At 40.3% G+C, this 15042-nt stretch overlaps 1 protein-coding gene across 1 annotated transcript in view; it reads left to right on the top strand.

Moving 5' to 3' along the window:
- Positions 1 to 10866, top strand: part of Wwc3 (WWC family member 3) — a 107541-nt gene extending 96675 nt beyond the window's left edge. Inside the window, exons 18-23 of the mRNA XM_075956678.1 lie at positions 1344 to 1509; positions 2581 to 2745; positions 4399 to 4491; positions 6091 to 6318; positions 6922 to 7049; positions 8407 to 10866. Of these exons, the coding sequence (XP_075812793.1) occupies positions 1344 to 1509; positions 2581 to 2745; positions 4399 to 4491; positions 6091 to 6318; positions 6922 to 7049; positions 8407 to 8473 (847 nt within the window). The 3' untranslated portion in view covers positions 8474 to 10866. The remainder of the gene's footprint in view (positions 1 to 1343; positions 1510 to 2580; positions 2746 to 4398; positions 4492 to 6090; positions 6319 to 6921; positions 7050 to 8406) is intronic.
- The last annotated feature ends 4176 nt before the right edge of the window (positions 10867 to 15042 follow it).

Below are 15042 nucleotides of genomic sequence, written 5' to 3'. Positions count from 1 at the left end.
GTACCTTAGGGAGGTAAAATGAAGTTCTTGCAGACAGGTTAGTCTTCCCAGTGCCAGTCAACATGGCTCTCAGGGGAGTGTTTATAGATGCAAGTTGTATTTCTCCTCTTTGCCTCTCTAGAATGTTCTGGGTGATGCTACCATACCATTGCTCAGGAGCCAGATTCTGGTGGGTAATTTCCTGGTGATCTGAATTGGAGAAATACCCAGAGCTCTGTGCCCAGTCCTCTTCCTTTAATTCCAGGATTTCTTTTCAGGACTCCCCTCTGCTGAGACTAATGATAACAAAGTTCCTCCCCCTTTTGGTTTTTGGAAATGGGTTTTTAGTATTTAGCCCAAGGTGGCTTTGGAGTTCTCTTGCCAAAGCATTCTGAGTGCTAGGCTTATAGGCATATGCCACTATCCCTGACTCAAAGTTCTTTAAGCTTTTTGTTCTATGTTTCATTTCTTTTACAATACTGAGAATTAAACCTGAGGCTTTGTACATTCTGGGAAGGTATTATACCACTGAGCTACACTTCCATTGTTGTTATAACCCACCTTATAGAGATTTCATTTATCTGCAATTTTCAGTGTGCAATTCACTAATTTGATGTATAACTTCAGTATGCCATGTTTTTTTAACCAAACTCAGCTATGAAGAAAAATGTCATAAAATGAAAATACCATCTACCACCTCCATTATCAGTCATCCCCATTCCTCCTTCCCTCTGACCCTGTTCTAACAAAAATTCATTTTGCCTCTGTGAACTTTCCTCTTCTGGACACACTCCTCGTGGAAGCATATTATTACATAACCAGGCAGCTTCTCTTTCTGTTACTGCTTGCAGTGACCTGTTAGTGACTCCTCGACTGTAAAGGCCTGTGAGAAATGGATGTATAGTTCAGGTGAATGAGCACCTCTGGTGAAGTGGTTTGACTGATCCTCTATGGAGCCATTTCCATGTTAAATTCCTTCCACAGATTTCCATGAAGAATGTTGTCTTTGTGAAGTTCAGTTTCTTCACCTGACTTTTCCTGAATTTAGTTTAGACAGAAATGTGCTTTTGGAGCATCTGGCAAAAGAATAGAGTATTCTGTTAATGGCTAGACAGCACATTTGAGGGCATTTATTGCTAGAGATTTTGGTACCTTAAGTGACTCCAATTGGGTGATAGAGAAATATAAGTACTGTCTTCCTTAGAAACCAGAAATAGTCCTACTTTATGAGAACAGCAGTGGTCTTTAGTCACTGAGCAGAAACAGGTTTTCTTTGCTCTTTTTGCTGCTCTGCTCTTCAGACATCTATGAAAGGCATCAGCTCTGATGAACTTTTCATGGGCTATTGCAATGTTTACCTTTAGGAGTTGGCAGGCTGACTCAGTTGATAGTGGCTGTAGCAACTGCACCCAGACCAGCCCCAACTACCCAGACTCCTGTTACACTGGTGTGGACTCCATCCATGGGCATGTGTTTACTGGCCAGGTAGATTCTTACAACCCTGAGAAACTCCAACTCCTGCCTCTAAAGGTAAGTAGAAAGTGTCAAAAGGACCTTTGAATGTATGTACAGTACCTGGCCAGTCCTAGAAGGAGAGGGGAGGTATGTCCCAATACTTATTATGGAAAGTGTGAGGGACAGAGTAGAAGAGAGGCGAGTGCACTTGTAGGAAGCTAGATTGGCATACTTACATGTAGGAGTAGAACATGTGCTCACTAATAGCAATGGAAACGTGTGGCATTTGAAGGTAATAGCTAAGCAAGGGCTCTGTATTACTAAATGCTGAACAATAGCATTGCCTAAGATCTGTAAGAACTTAATGTGGGCACAGAAGGTCTTACATAAATGTTCATCACCCATATATTACAAGGAAAAGAGAGCTGTAACATAAAAGGGAGCTTTTTACACCATTCTGTGGTGATCCCTTCTCATCTTCAGGGACAAATATGTTTTGAGCAATTGACATTGTATCTATACCTCATTTAAATGCTATTACCCTAACTATTCAGATAAATATTCTGAACGTGCTACCACCAAGGTGCCTGAAACAGCAGCATGAACCCTCCCCTTGGGTGAAGCAGATTAGAACAGGTGTTTTAGACCAGGCTTCCAGGAATTGCTGCTCTTCTACTGCTTATAACCTGGAGAAGTAGCCACCAAATGAGTGGCTGTAGAGGCGTGTTGATGTTTTCCCCTTTCTTTATTTACATTTATGTTTTGGAAAGGATTAGGTTGTGAGATGGTGTAATTTCTATGGAAAATAACCTGGCATTTCTTCAGTGCATTCTGGTAGTTCGTTTTCTCATGCCACCGCTTGCAGGATAAGGCAGCAAGATTGCCATGTGTTCAGGGTCAACATGTAGTATGCAGTGAGTTTCATACCAGTCTTGGCTACATAGATTCTGTCTCCAAAAACAGAAAAACAGAGTTGAATAGGAGTAAGGAGTGAGAAACCGAACTACTGTACCTTCTTACAATGCCACTTCTGCATGGTAGTTTTAAAAAGGCAGGTAGACTAGCAAGAGGAAACTTCGGAGAGGAGGTTATTCACACTAAATGTATCATTTGTACTATGGGAGTAACAAAAAGACTACTACCTAGGTTGACAAAGAGACCACCACAGAAGACCTTTTGCTAGAGGAACCAGTGAGTGTTCACAAGGAAAGGCTTAGCCGCCGTGCCCGAGGATCTCCCTTCGTCCGCAGCAGCACCATTGTGCGCTCACAGACCTTCTCACCAGGAGCAAGAAGCCAGTATGTTTGCAGGGTGAGTTGAAATTCATTTACCCTGTCTGCAATATTTTCTTCTTCATTCTCTTTGTCAAGTTCTCATTTTTACTATTTATGCTAAAAGACATGCATATTCTCACAAGACATACCAATGAATGAATGAACACCATATATGATTGGAGATAAAGTTGAGTGCTAGGAACTCAGCTTGCCACCTGGCCCTGAGCCTGTTGATTTTTGGGTTTCCTCTGAATTCTACCTCCCACAGATTTTCACTATTCTATGTGTTCCATCTCATGGAGGCAAGGTAAATGTTGTGACATCAACCTCAAAAACAGCAAGTCAGAATGGGGACAGTCTTGAGTTGGATAGAGATCTGTAGGTTGTACTAGCATGTTCCTTAGAAGTTCTTAAGCATGGTTGAGTGGCTGAGCAGCAAGGTACCAGAATTTGAAGCCTGTAGGCTCTAAGGAGTGCATTCCAATTCGTTATACTTTCGGGAATGGTGGATATACGCAGTCATATCACATTGGAAGGTTTTACTAAATACTGACACCCAGGTCCTACTCCTAGACACTTGTCACTGACGCAGGTGGGACATAAGAATTAGAACTTTTGAAGTTCTGATGTGTACATGGATTGAGAACCCACAGGTAAGTGGTCCAAGCTACTCTAGTCATTGAAAGGAGTACAGTGAGTTTGAGCTGATTAGGCAGGACCAGGATGACAATAACACCATTGATCTGGACAGTGAAAGGGTTTTTAAGACAAAATGGTCATGATGCTCATATAGGTCATTGGACATACTCTTCTAAATACCATCCTCATAGTCTATTTGTAGCCTTTGCTCTGGCAGAACCACCAGGAAGCAGATTCAGGTGCTTTTTGACAATTGGGTGGTAGTCGGGCAGTTTGCTGCTTAGAGGAAGACTGACAGCTGCTTGGTTGAGCTCTGTTCCCTTCATTAAAAAAAAAAAGACTGCATTTATTGGTGATGGTGTTAGAAGCCTTGCTGTTTATATGCATGTTGGTATGACCACAGGGCAAGTAAGCTTCTCTACCACTGCATTTCCTGAATATCTGCTGTAAACTGGTACAGAAAATAAAACTGGGAAGGCAAGACTTGGACACTCACATAGACAGGCATTGATCCATCACTACATGAAATCCGTAGGGTCTCCCATAAAGAAGTATTCTTTACTTTCCTCTTTGAAACCACACCTTTCCCTTGACTCACACAGCAGGGCTTGGTGAATGTTGGCTTGCCCTTCTACCAGGAATGAGTCTCTTTCCAGAAAGCCATTTTACTAAAACCAGAAATAAATAGCAAATGTGAATGATTGCTAAACAATGAAACATACTGAAGACAATACCTGCTTTTATAAGCATCTTACCTACTATCAAATTGTAGTTGGTATGGATAGCACAGAAGTATGGTTGATCTGATCAGTGTAGAAAGTCAATGTGGTTAAGTTGACAAGCATGAAAAAAGACCTGGTTGGCAGTTTTGTTTGCTTCGTTTTGGTTTTGGTTGTGGTTTTGTCTTTGTTTTCCCTTAACTCTTCTCTAGGTCAAGAGTTTTAAATGCCTGGGAGAAGTTAAAAAAAAAAAAGAATCCTATTTGGGATACACAGTGAATGAATATAAAATGTCTCATAACTTGTTTCTGAATATCAATTTTTTGGTGCAGCTTTATCGTAGTGACAGTGACAGTTCAACACTGCCCAGGAAGTCCCACTTTGTTCGAAATACTTTGGAAAGGCGAACCCTTCGCTACAAACAGGTGTGTGCTACAGAAACTAATATGGAGTCTATATTCACTCTGTTTTATTTGTATAATCCTCTTTATAAATGTATTTAGCAAATGGTTAAAGCCACATTAATTAAACGACAATATTTTTATTTCTTTGTAACTTCTTTATAAAATGTAATAGTGGCATAATGCTATTAACATTTCTTGATTCTATATCACTTGTGGTCATTATTTTCTTAGTTGTAGTAAATGAATAATCATTTCTACATGATGTTATTTTTCATTTTTGACAGAAAATTATATAAAGGGTTGGCAAATTTGGGCTTCTTTTTCTGATTTCTTTTTACTTTCAATTATGTGTATATGTGTGGGAGTATGTCACGGGTGGGAATATGTGCATAAGTGAGTGCACATGCTGTGGAATCCTGGAAAGGGGGCTTGATGCACTGGAGACTGAGTAATAGGCAGTTGTAAGCCACCTGACATGGGTACTGGGAACCCAATTCAAGTTCTTTACAAGAGCAGTACATGGTGCTCAACATTTAGCATCTCTTCAACCTCTAGATCTGAGTTTCTCAGCATACAGCATGCTTCTACAAAGAACTGTCCTATAGCTTTCATTGCTTTTACTTGCCAAGGTTTTTTCTTCTCTTTCTACCATGCCAGCTTTAAAAGTTATAGTTTGTAAGGTATTAGGTAAGTCCCTGTCTTTTCTGGGCAAGCATCCTTTGGAATAAATATTTTAAAAATCCAAGATTCCCATGTGATGTTGGTATACAGATTAGTTTCAGACTGAGAAATCTAAGAAAGCATGTGATTGGGCTGCAGAAGTTGTGTCTGAACAGCAGCAGCATGAACATTGTGAACTGAGTCATTCTTTGTTACTGTCCTATGCTCTCTTGTTGAGTACCATCCTTGACCTTGACCCTTTAGATGCCAGAAACACCAGATTTTCCTGCTTTTGTGTATTTAGTATTTCCCCTCTGTCTTAAACATTACTTAATTTTTAAGGTCACTTTTGTGTGTTGCCAGTTGTACTTTTCAGATATAAGTCAAAAATGAAATCTAAAAACCAAAGAAAATGCACATTTTGCTGCTTTGGACATACATTTTGAAATGGCATTTCTAAGTATGTTCATTTTTTATCCTTTCAGCTCCATATATAAGGGTCTGTTGCTGTATATATTTACAAATACAGTTGTAGGCCATTATTAAAGAAAAAGGTTAGTTGTTCCTAATATTAATATTGAAGTAGAGATTTAATCTTGCCAGAATCTTTTTGTTGTTGTTGTTTGTTTGTTTTGTTTTGTTTTGTTTTTCGAGACAAGGTTTCTTTGTAGCTTTGGAACCTGTCCAGGAACTAGGTCTTGTAGAACAGACTGGCAGTAAACTCACAGAGATCCGCCTGCCTCTGCCTCCCTAGTGCTAGGATTAAAGGTGTGTACCACCACTGCCTGGCTCCAGAATCTAGTTTTTTTAAAATGTGGATTTGGGATAGGTTGTGCTTAAAGAAATTCTTGCATCATAGCCATCTCCTGTTAATTGTGGAAGAACCTTCCAGAAAGTGATGCCTGCTCCAGCCTTATGCCATGTGCAAGCTCAATGGTGCCCCTTGCCTGCTTTTCACAGCCCTGCAGGTCATCTCTGGCAGAGCTTATGGCCCGTACCTCCCTGGACCTGGAGCTGGACCTCCAGGCCTCCAGGACTCGGCAGCGGCAGCTGAATGAGGAGATTGGAACCCTCCGGGATCTGAGGCAGCGTCTGGAAGATGCCCAGCTGCGGGGCCAGACTGACCTCCCACACTGGGTGCTCCGAGATGAGCGGTTCCGTAGCCTACTGAAGGAAGCAGAAAGACAGGTAAGAGGACCAAGGGCCTGCTCTAGACTCCTTTTAGAACTCCCTAGCTGTTTTTATCCATGATTGCCTACCTGAGCTCTAGTTGTGAGTGTTCCTATAATGATGTAGTAATTGAAAAGATCCTGGGACTTGTTTTATGACATTCTCCCCTACTATGAACATTTATGGTGGTACCAGTGGACACCTAGAGGTTCTCTCAGGTGAGTGTAGGGCCCCTAGGTCCTCCCTGCCTTGTGTGAAGAATGTCCTGGGGCCACATTCTGGCAGGCCTGGCTTCAGCCACTGCAACCACCTACAGGCATTTCTGTGAAGATTTCCTCTGGTTACAGAAAGGGCTGGCTTTTCTTCAGGATCTTTTTGGCTGGTGTTGCATCTTCTGGACTCCAAGCATAGAAGTGAAGGCATTCATTATTGGGTGTGTGGGGAGGATTTCTAGATAGGGTTTTTCTGTGTAATAGACAAGGCTGGCCTCAAACTCAGAGATTCACCTGACTCTGCCTCCTGGGTGCTGGGATCCAAGGCCTGTGCCACCACTGCCTGGCCATTCTCTTTTTTTTCTAGGTAGCAGTAGAAAGTCTTGCTCATTAAATGTTTCTGTTGCAGACAAGACAGACCAAACTTGACTACCATCAAGAACAAGTAGCTGAGAAGATGCTGAAGAAGGCTTCCAAAGAGATCTACCAGCTGAGAGGGCAGAACCATAAGGAGCCTATCCAAGTGCAGACCTTTAGGTAGGGGGGAAGTGGACCCTGTGCCCAATATTACAGCTCACTGCTTTCCTATCACCATGGCACATCACATAGGTTAATACAAAAGGCACAGTCATCAGGTATCTACTGTAAGCAGCATGTCCTGCCACTAATAACAGTTTGGTGTTTTCTTCTAATTTTTATATTTTATACTTATGTCACCTGTAATCATAATGTGGAAGTCTGTTGTTTAAAAATTAAAATATCCCAGGATGCTACATACTCTGTTAACTTATTTGAACATAATGTTTATCTATAATTCACCCAGTTGTTCTATTTTATTAACCAGATGCTGCTTTCTGAACATTTGCTACTGTAGGTAACTAATTTGCATACATACACACATCCTTGTCACCTTTCCTTTTTAATTAACTAAAACAAAATCTACAAACTGCAAAAATGTATATCATATAATTTAGTGATCAAGACTTGTTGTCACAGGATCAAGCTTTTGTCAACATGTACTTTTCCACATTAGAATCACTATTGTCTTGGATTTTAATTGCATAGATTGGGTTTACCTGTAAAAGCAAGTAAAGTTTTCATAGAAGAATTAATTGCACCATTATATCTGTATTCTTTGTGGCTGTAAAAAATTATAGTGAAATTCAAAAAGTATAAAATGAACACATTTAAAACAAACAAGTTAATAGCATTTGCTGCATCAATAATGCCATGCTGCTACTACTCCCTCCATTTGGTTTCTAAACACTGTCATCATCCCCAAAGAAAAGTGCTTCATACCCTCTTGGTGGTCAAGCCCATCCCCCTCTCTGAGCCCTGCCAAGGAGCAGTGAGCAGCATGCTCCCTGTCTCTCTGCATTTGCATCCTCTGCACATTTCCTATTAATGGGATCATGCCCCATGTAGTTTTCTGAGTCTTGCTCATTGCATTTAGCATCACGTTTCTGCAGGTCATCCATATTGTAACATTTGCCTGTGTCAGCCCTTTTTATTGCTAAATGCTATGTTTGACTTTCAGCCTTAATGTTTTGAAATCTTTAATATTCATATTCTTGACATAACTACATTTAGTATAACTTCTTACCCTAAATTTGATTTAGAACTCATCATACACTTTTCATCTTCTTATTAATTTCTTAATAGAACAAGTATTACCTGTGCACCTACTACATTCTAATTAGTATTTTAGCCACTAAAGATAAGCACACCAGAAGGCTTTAAATCACTGGCGATTTAAGTTCAGCCCTCCCCTACCCACCTTTGCTACTGATGATTGATTTCTAGGGCCTGGCATAAACTAGACATACTCTGCCACTGAGCTACAACCATAGTCTTTTAAGAACCACTTCTAACATATAATTCTTTCCAATCCTAGGGAGAAGATAGCATTTTTTACGAGACCAAGGATTAACATACCTCCTCTCCCAGCTGACGACGTTTGATGTAGTGCATTGTGCACATGAAGTATTTATCTGCCTGTTTTATTTTCATGAAGTTCTTAGATTAGCTAAATTTGTCTTTAAAATATTTGTGCAAAGCTATTAATATACACATTTTGTAAAAAAACATATATCTATACATATATATTTTATAATAGTGACGGCAACAGGGCTTGGTTTTTCCTTGTTGTGAAATCGACATCTCTGAAGACAGGTTATTTTATAAAAGATCAACTATCATGTTAAGAGTGTACAGTTTTTACGCTGTTTTATTTGACTTAAAGGCTGGAAGACAGAAACGAAGTGAGTTCAGGCAAATTCACTGTATTGTAATTTATTTATAGTACTTTTTTTCCTTGAAGGAAAATACTGACTTTAAGGTGTATTTTAAGACTGAAATTTTGTTCTTCAGTATTTGTCATGCAGTAGAATGGAACTTGGGGCCGGTTTTGTTTCTGACACCTGAAACGCAAACACTATGTGCTGAATTTGTCACATGTATCAGTTTCTCATAGGTGCATTTACCATGTATATTGTACACTTTCACTTTCTGTGTGTTATGTTAAAATATCAACTGCAGTGGTTCAGTCATACTATGCAAGCTGTGTATGCATTGTAGGGCTCAGTGTGCTGGGCACTGATGGCTCCTCATTGCTGTGTTGTCATCTAATGCATCTTTCTGTGCTTACCATAAGTCTGAATCTGGCAACAGAGCCTCCGGCATCCCAGGTTTCAGCCTGCCTGTCCACTGGTGACTGGTGGCTGTTCACATTGCTTACATTTGTCACAGCATGTGCAGCTACCTTTGCCACCTCTGACCGGTCTGACAGACAGCAGGGTGGGAATACTTTCCCACTACCCTACTGTTTTGTGAAGGAAAGTGAAAAGAACGAACACAGCAGCTACTAAAGGCAGAGACGTAACCTTTGAAGGTGCTTTTTGTGTGTGTGGAGAGAAGGGCATGTGGGTAACATGGCTTACCCAGCAAGTCATTTCAGGAGAATATTTGAGTTACATCAGAATGCTTCTCTCATATTGGAGTGAACCAATATTCCTCGTGGAATCTTAGAGCTAGCTAATGAGGAAAAATTTAATGGAATAAAAATATGCCATGATTCTTTTAAATGCCAAACAATTTAGTTTGCCTAGCACACATTTATTCTACATAAATGTGTTTTCTTTCTGAGGCCTTGAATAAATAAATGAAGTAATCACAGGAAATGTCAAAGAAAACAGAACTCTCTTCCTAGATCTTCCTGTCCCTCCTTGGAAATGCCCCCCTTTTAATCAGGTCTCCTTTCTCATCCTATAACCTCTTCCCTTGTATAACCTACTTTCATTTTTTGATTTATTAAAAATGAATTTTGTAAAAGCATTTCATTGACATGTGACCAATCACAGACAATGGAATTTGTCAGTGGTGGTAAGACTGAAAACCTTGTTTTATACAGTTGTCATCTCTTGCTATGCATTCTTGTTTCTAGCCTTGCTTCCCCATCCCCACCAATTTCCTTTTTGTACGAACCTATAATAGCGGTAGAGACCCAAGGTGCCAATCTTAAAGCACTGCCAGTAGCAAGCAGCATTACTCAGCAGACTCACTCCCATGCCTGCAGAATATTAGGACCTTACCCTCCAGCCAGAGCCAACTTTGGCTGACACTGCCTCACAGAGACAACTCTTCCCAGCCCACTCTCTACCTAGAATGAGGTAGCTTTTCTGCCAACTCAAATTAGGGAGCAGCTGAGGAAAACCTACTGTGCCAATACCAAAATAAATAAATAATAAAAAACCCAGACATACTTCTCAGAAATATCACTGCCTACCTTATACCAATTTCTGTGGGGAACATTGTCTTCATACTCATGCCCGATAGGAAATACATGCAGCCCCTGCTTTGGAATCAGTCTAGGGAGGAGCACCTGGGTTTGACACCTTTCCCTAATATCTCTCCCTGCCTTCTGGCTTTGCAAAGGTGAATTGTCCAGGTGTGTTAGTTATAGGGACTCTTTGCTGCATGTTAGCTGTTACCAGACATGGTACCCAACACCCTCACTTGCTTCCTTCTAGCAGCTGCCAACATCTTAAAACTACCATGCCCAGAATATATTACCCACTTCAGACAAATGAAAGGCTGTGGGCTTTAGGGGTTTGGGGGAGGTTTCCATCTGCTGTGTGAGTTTGTATGTATGTTTAGCCTGGTGAGAAAGAAAACTACTGTCTCTGGGCAGCTCTGGTCAAGCAACAACACAAATTCTGCCACCAGGGTCTCTGAAACAGCGCCAAGTATAAAAGGGAATTTGGTTTTTCTGCTTTATCTAATAATTGCATTGTCAGACTTTGGTGATTATTGCTGAAATAAATAACCTTGTGTTGTGGGAATAAGTTAGAATCAGTATTCATCTCTTTGTTTTGTCGCTGTTTTCTATGATTGTGTCATCTGTATCGTTTGAAAGTATTTCTTCTATAAAATTAAACTAACCTGCCTTAAGAACAAACTAAAATGTGTGGGTTGTGGTTTTTTTGAGAATGTATAATTTAATGGAGTCTTTTAAATAAATGAAAAAAATGGTGCTGGGAATTTACATCAGTAGTAGACTACATATTTCACTCTTCCTGGATAGACTGTTTCAACTCAGAAGAAGCCACTCCCCAACTGTAGTCAAATCTGGGGGCTGGAGAGATGGCTCAGAGGTTAAGGGCACTGGCTGCTCTTCCAGAGGTCATGAGTTCAATTCCCAGCAACCACATGGTGGCTCACAACCATCTGTACTGAGATCTGGTGCCCTGCTCTGGCGTGCGGGCATACATCAAGGCAGAATGTTGTATACATAATAAATAAATAAATCTTTAAAAAAAAAGGTTCCTCACTGTCCGTCATTGATACTTCATATTGGCAAAAACACAGGAAAGTAAGGTGACTGTCACACCCCGTCTACTCCTAAAACCAACTGTAGTCAAATCTGGAAGCTTGATCACACTGAAGTTCATTTTCATTTCTTTCCTTTTTTGGGAGGGATGACTGGTAAGATTTCCATATGGTCACCATCTCATGACTTACAATATCTTGTACTTTTTTGTAAAGTCAACTACTGTTGATAAGACCTAGAGCCAGTGGTCCCTAAGGATTAGTTAATGGTAATCTTCTGAGTCTAGCTTATTTGTTTGTTTTTGTTTGTTTGTTTTAATCATGAATCGAAATAGTTAAAGGAGAAGCTTATCTGTTTGGATACCCTGTGAAAACAGTTTCTGTGGGAAAGGCATGATAAATGCTTGATTATTTTTTTCCTACTGGTTTTCAAAAAAGCAAATCATACTACCACTATACAGTGGTAAGCAATTTGTTTTTGTTGTTTATTTCTGAGATCTTTACCGTCATTATTACATGTATGTGAAACTGCCTAGTGTTTCAGTGCACTGGATTTGTCCCTAGTGCTCAAATTCACCCATCTTTGACTTGAGAAATCTGCCCAGCTTCTGTGTCCTTCTATTCTGAGCCTAGTAGTCTGAAATGGCCTCATCACCACTGTCCTGCACAACTCATTGCCCCAGGACTGGAACTAACCATTTTCTCAGGGCAACATATTTTGTTATTAGAGGTCTTTATTGCTACTAAGCTGGTCATTACTTCTAGATTATTTTTTAATTAATTTATTCATAATATATGCCTGCAGGCCAGAAGAGGGCACCAGATTTCATTACAGATGGCTGTGAGCGACCATGTGGTTGCTGGGAATTGAACTCAAGACATCTGGAAAAGCAGCCAATGCTCTTAACTACTGAGCTGGCTCTGCAGATCCTAGTTTTAGATTTTTAAAAATGGTTTCCTAGGGAAAAAATGAATGGCAGTGCTGGAATATCGCACCACCACTTATTTATTTGAACTTATATCATGTAAACGCATGCACACAAGTTTGAGAATAAGACCAACAATTCTACTGACAATAGAATTACTGGCAACTGTTAGGAATATTTTCTAACGTGAGCTCCCTGCTGATGCAAAATTTCCAATCAAGCCAAATCAAAACAAGCCAAATTAAGAAATATCCAGGTTTAATGGGAGTTCTGCGCTCTTGGGTGGCCCACGGGCAACCAGGAAGCCTCAGGAACAAGGAGACCAGGAGACCACGTGTTCCTCTTTTGGGAGCTCATTTAAATACCCTGGGGAAGAAAAGTGGTCCTGACCCCTCCCTCCCCGGGGATGGGGTCAGGACCTGGCCTTCTGGGATTTGGAGTCCAGACCAGGTCTGGGGGCTGGGATAGATGCGAGGGGCTGGGGCCTATGCTCCCAACTTGACAGAAACCATTTGGGATTTTTTTCTGCAGTCTCTTCAACCTTGAAGTATGTCTTACTAGGAATGTAAAGTCAACTTACTTTAAAAATTTTTATAACTATCTAAAATATTGACATAGTTCCAAAGACAAATATGCAATGTGAAGTCTATCCAAAGAAGACTTATTTTTATTTTTGCCCTTTTGCCTTCTTTTCTTTCTTTATAGATAATCATTTTTAAATCTTTTATTTGTATTGCTTGTGGACACACACTTATCTGCACACAAATAAATATATACAGATAAGTACACATAAATTTAAGTACCCAAATACGTGCATAATTACATTTGAGTCTTTTCCCTTTCACAGTAACATTCTCCACTTAATTTTTTTATTTTTTTACAGCATTATATTCTCTTTTTATTATTTTATTTTATTACTTAAAAAAAAACAACCCAAATTCCCACTCCCTCCCCTTCTCTCACTCCCTTCACAGACCCTTCCACTCCACCCCCTCCAATCCTAAAAGAGGGTAAGGCATCCCGCCTGTGGCAAGTCCAAGGCCCTCCCTACTACATCTAGGTTGAGCAAGGTATACATCCAAAGAGAATAGGATCCCAAAAAGCCAGTACATGCTGTAGAGACAAATCCCAGTGTCACTATCAGTGGCCCCTCTGCCCCAGCCATATAACTGTCAAGCACATTCAGAGGGACTAATTTGATCCTATGCTTGTTCATTCCCAGTCCAGTTGGAGTCGGTGAGCTCCCATTAGCTCAGGCAAACTGTCTCAGTGGGTGAACTCACTTGATTTTTTAATATAAAAATATATCTGAGAGACTGTAAGTGTAGCTCAGCAGTAAACCAGCTGTGTCACATACACAAGGCTGACAGTTTAATCCCCAACTCTGCAGACAGTGTGTGCTCATGCTGGCGCGCACACACATGCATGCAATTGCTCAGGCACACACATACACAAACCCACACGCACACCTCTGTAGTGGTTGTTCTAACAGCTTTCCTCTAATCACTTTCCTAATCCCCATGTCACTTAGTTTGTATTACTGTCTCCAGTAAGAACACGTGTCATTAGATTTTAGGTCACACGGCTAATCCGTGATGATCCCAGCTTGAGATTTTTATTTAATTACTTTTGCAAAGACTCTTTCTAAGTAAGGTTACATTTTCGGGTTCTAAGGTGAGATAACTTTGGGGTCACCCAAACAAAACCATTTAAACCAGTATATAGCCATGTGTAGGGGTGGAGGCCTGTAATCCCAACACTTGGAAGACATGAGAAAAGAGAAGCCTGAACTTAAAACCCATCTGTTCTGCATAGTAAATCTGAGGCTGATTTGAGCTATATAAACCATGTCTCTAAAAAGAAGACCAGCCAACCCAGTACAGGCTGCTTTCTGACAAATTTAAATCTGACCTACATGCAAAATACATTCTTCCGACTCCCATTTCTGTCACAGTAGTATGTGCATAGAGTATTATTCATCCCCCTTCCCTTTTTTAAATTTTGCACACTGAATTGGTGGATATGAGTTTATCCAGCATCCTCTGATTATTTCAGTCTTCTGCTATTAAAAAATAAACTTTCCAGGCGATGGTGGTGCACACATACCAACACGTGCATATATCACCCAAACTTCAAAATGAATTTTGAAAACTACAACTGGATGTAAACCCAACATCTGGGTTTCCGCCATTAAGTTAAGATATTGCTGTGGTGGTAAATTACACATACATACATAGACTTATTCACACATACATGTTAATACCTAATACATATTCTATTGAAAGCTTTTACATGCCTTTTAGTTTTAAAAGTTATTTTATGCTTTTAATTATTTTGTTCATGTGCATGACTACATATAACATGCATGTGGTACCCACAGAGGCTAGAAGAGGTCATCAGCCCCCTGGGACTGGATTTTCAGGTTACTGTTAGCTATGATAGGGATGTTGGGAATTGAACCTGAGTCTTTTGGAAGAGCAGTCAGTGCTTTTAACCACAGAGCCATTTCTTTAGCTCTCTTGTGTTGACAAAGGTTTCTGTCCCACCGGGTCTCATAGCTGTCCAGTCCCAATGAAACACACAGAGGTCTACATTAACCATAAACTAGCTGACCTACTAGCTCAGGTTTCTTATTAACTCTTACATCCTACATTAACCCATAATTCTTATCTGTGTCAGCCATGTGGCTTGGTATCCTTTATCGGTGAGGCATTCTCATCTTGCTTCCTCTGCATCTGGGTTATGACTGCAGACTGAACCTTTCCTCTTCCCAGAAT

This window comes from Microtus pennsylvanicus, chromosome X, assembly GCF_037038515.1.
Source record: "Microtus pennsylvanicus isolate mMicPen1 chromosome X, mMicPen1.hap1, whole genome shotgun sequence".
Lineage (NCBI taxonomy): Eukaryota > Metazoa > Chordata > Mammalia > Rodentia > Cricetidae > Microtus > Microtus pennsylvanicus.
Note: the sequence above shows the minus strand (reverse complement) of the source record. Positions and strands in the feature narration are given on the sequence as shown.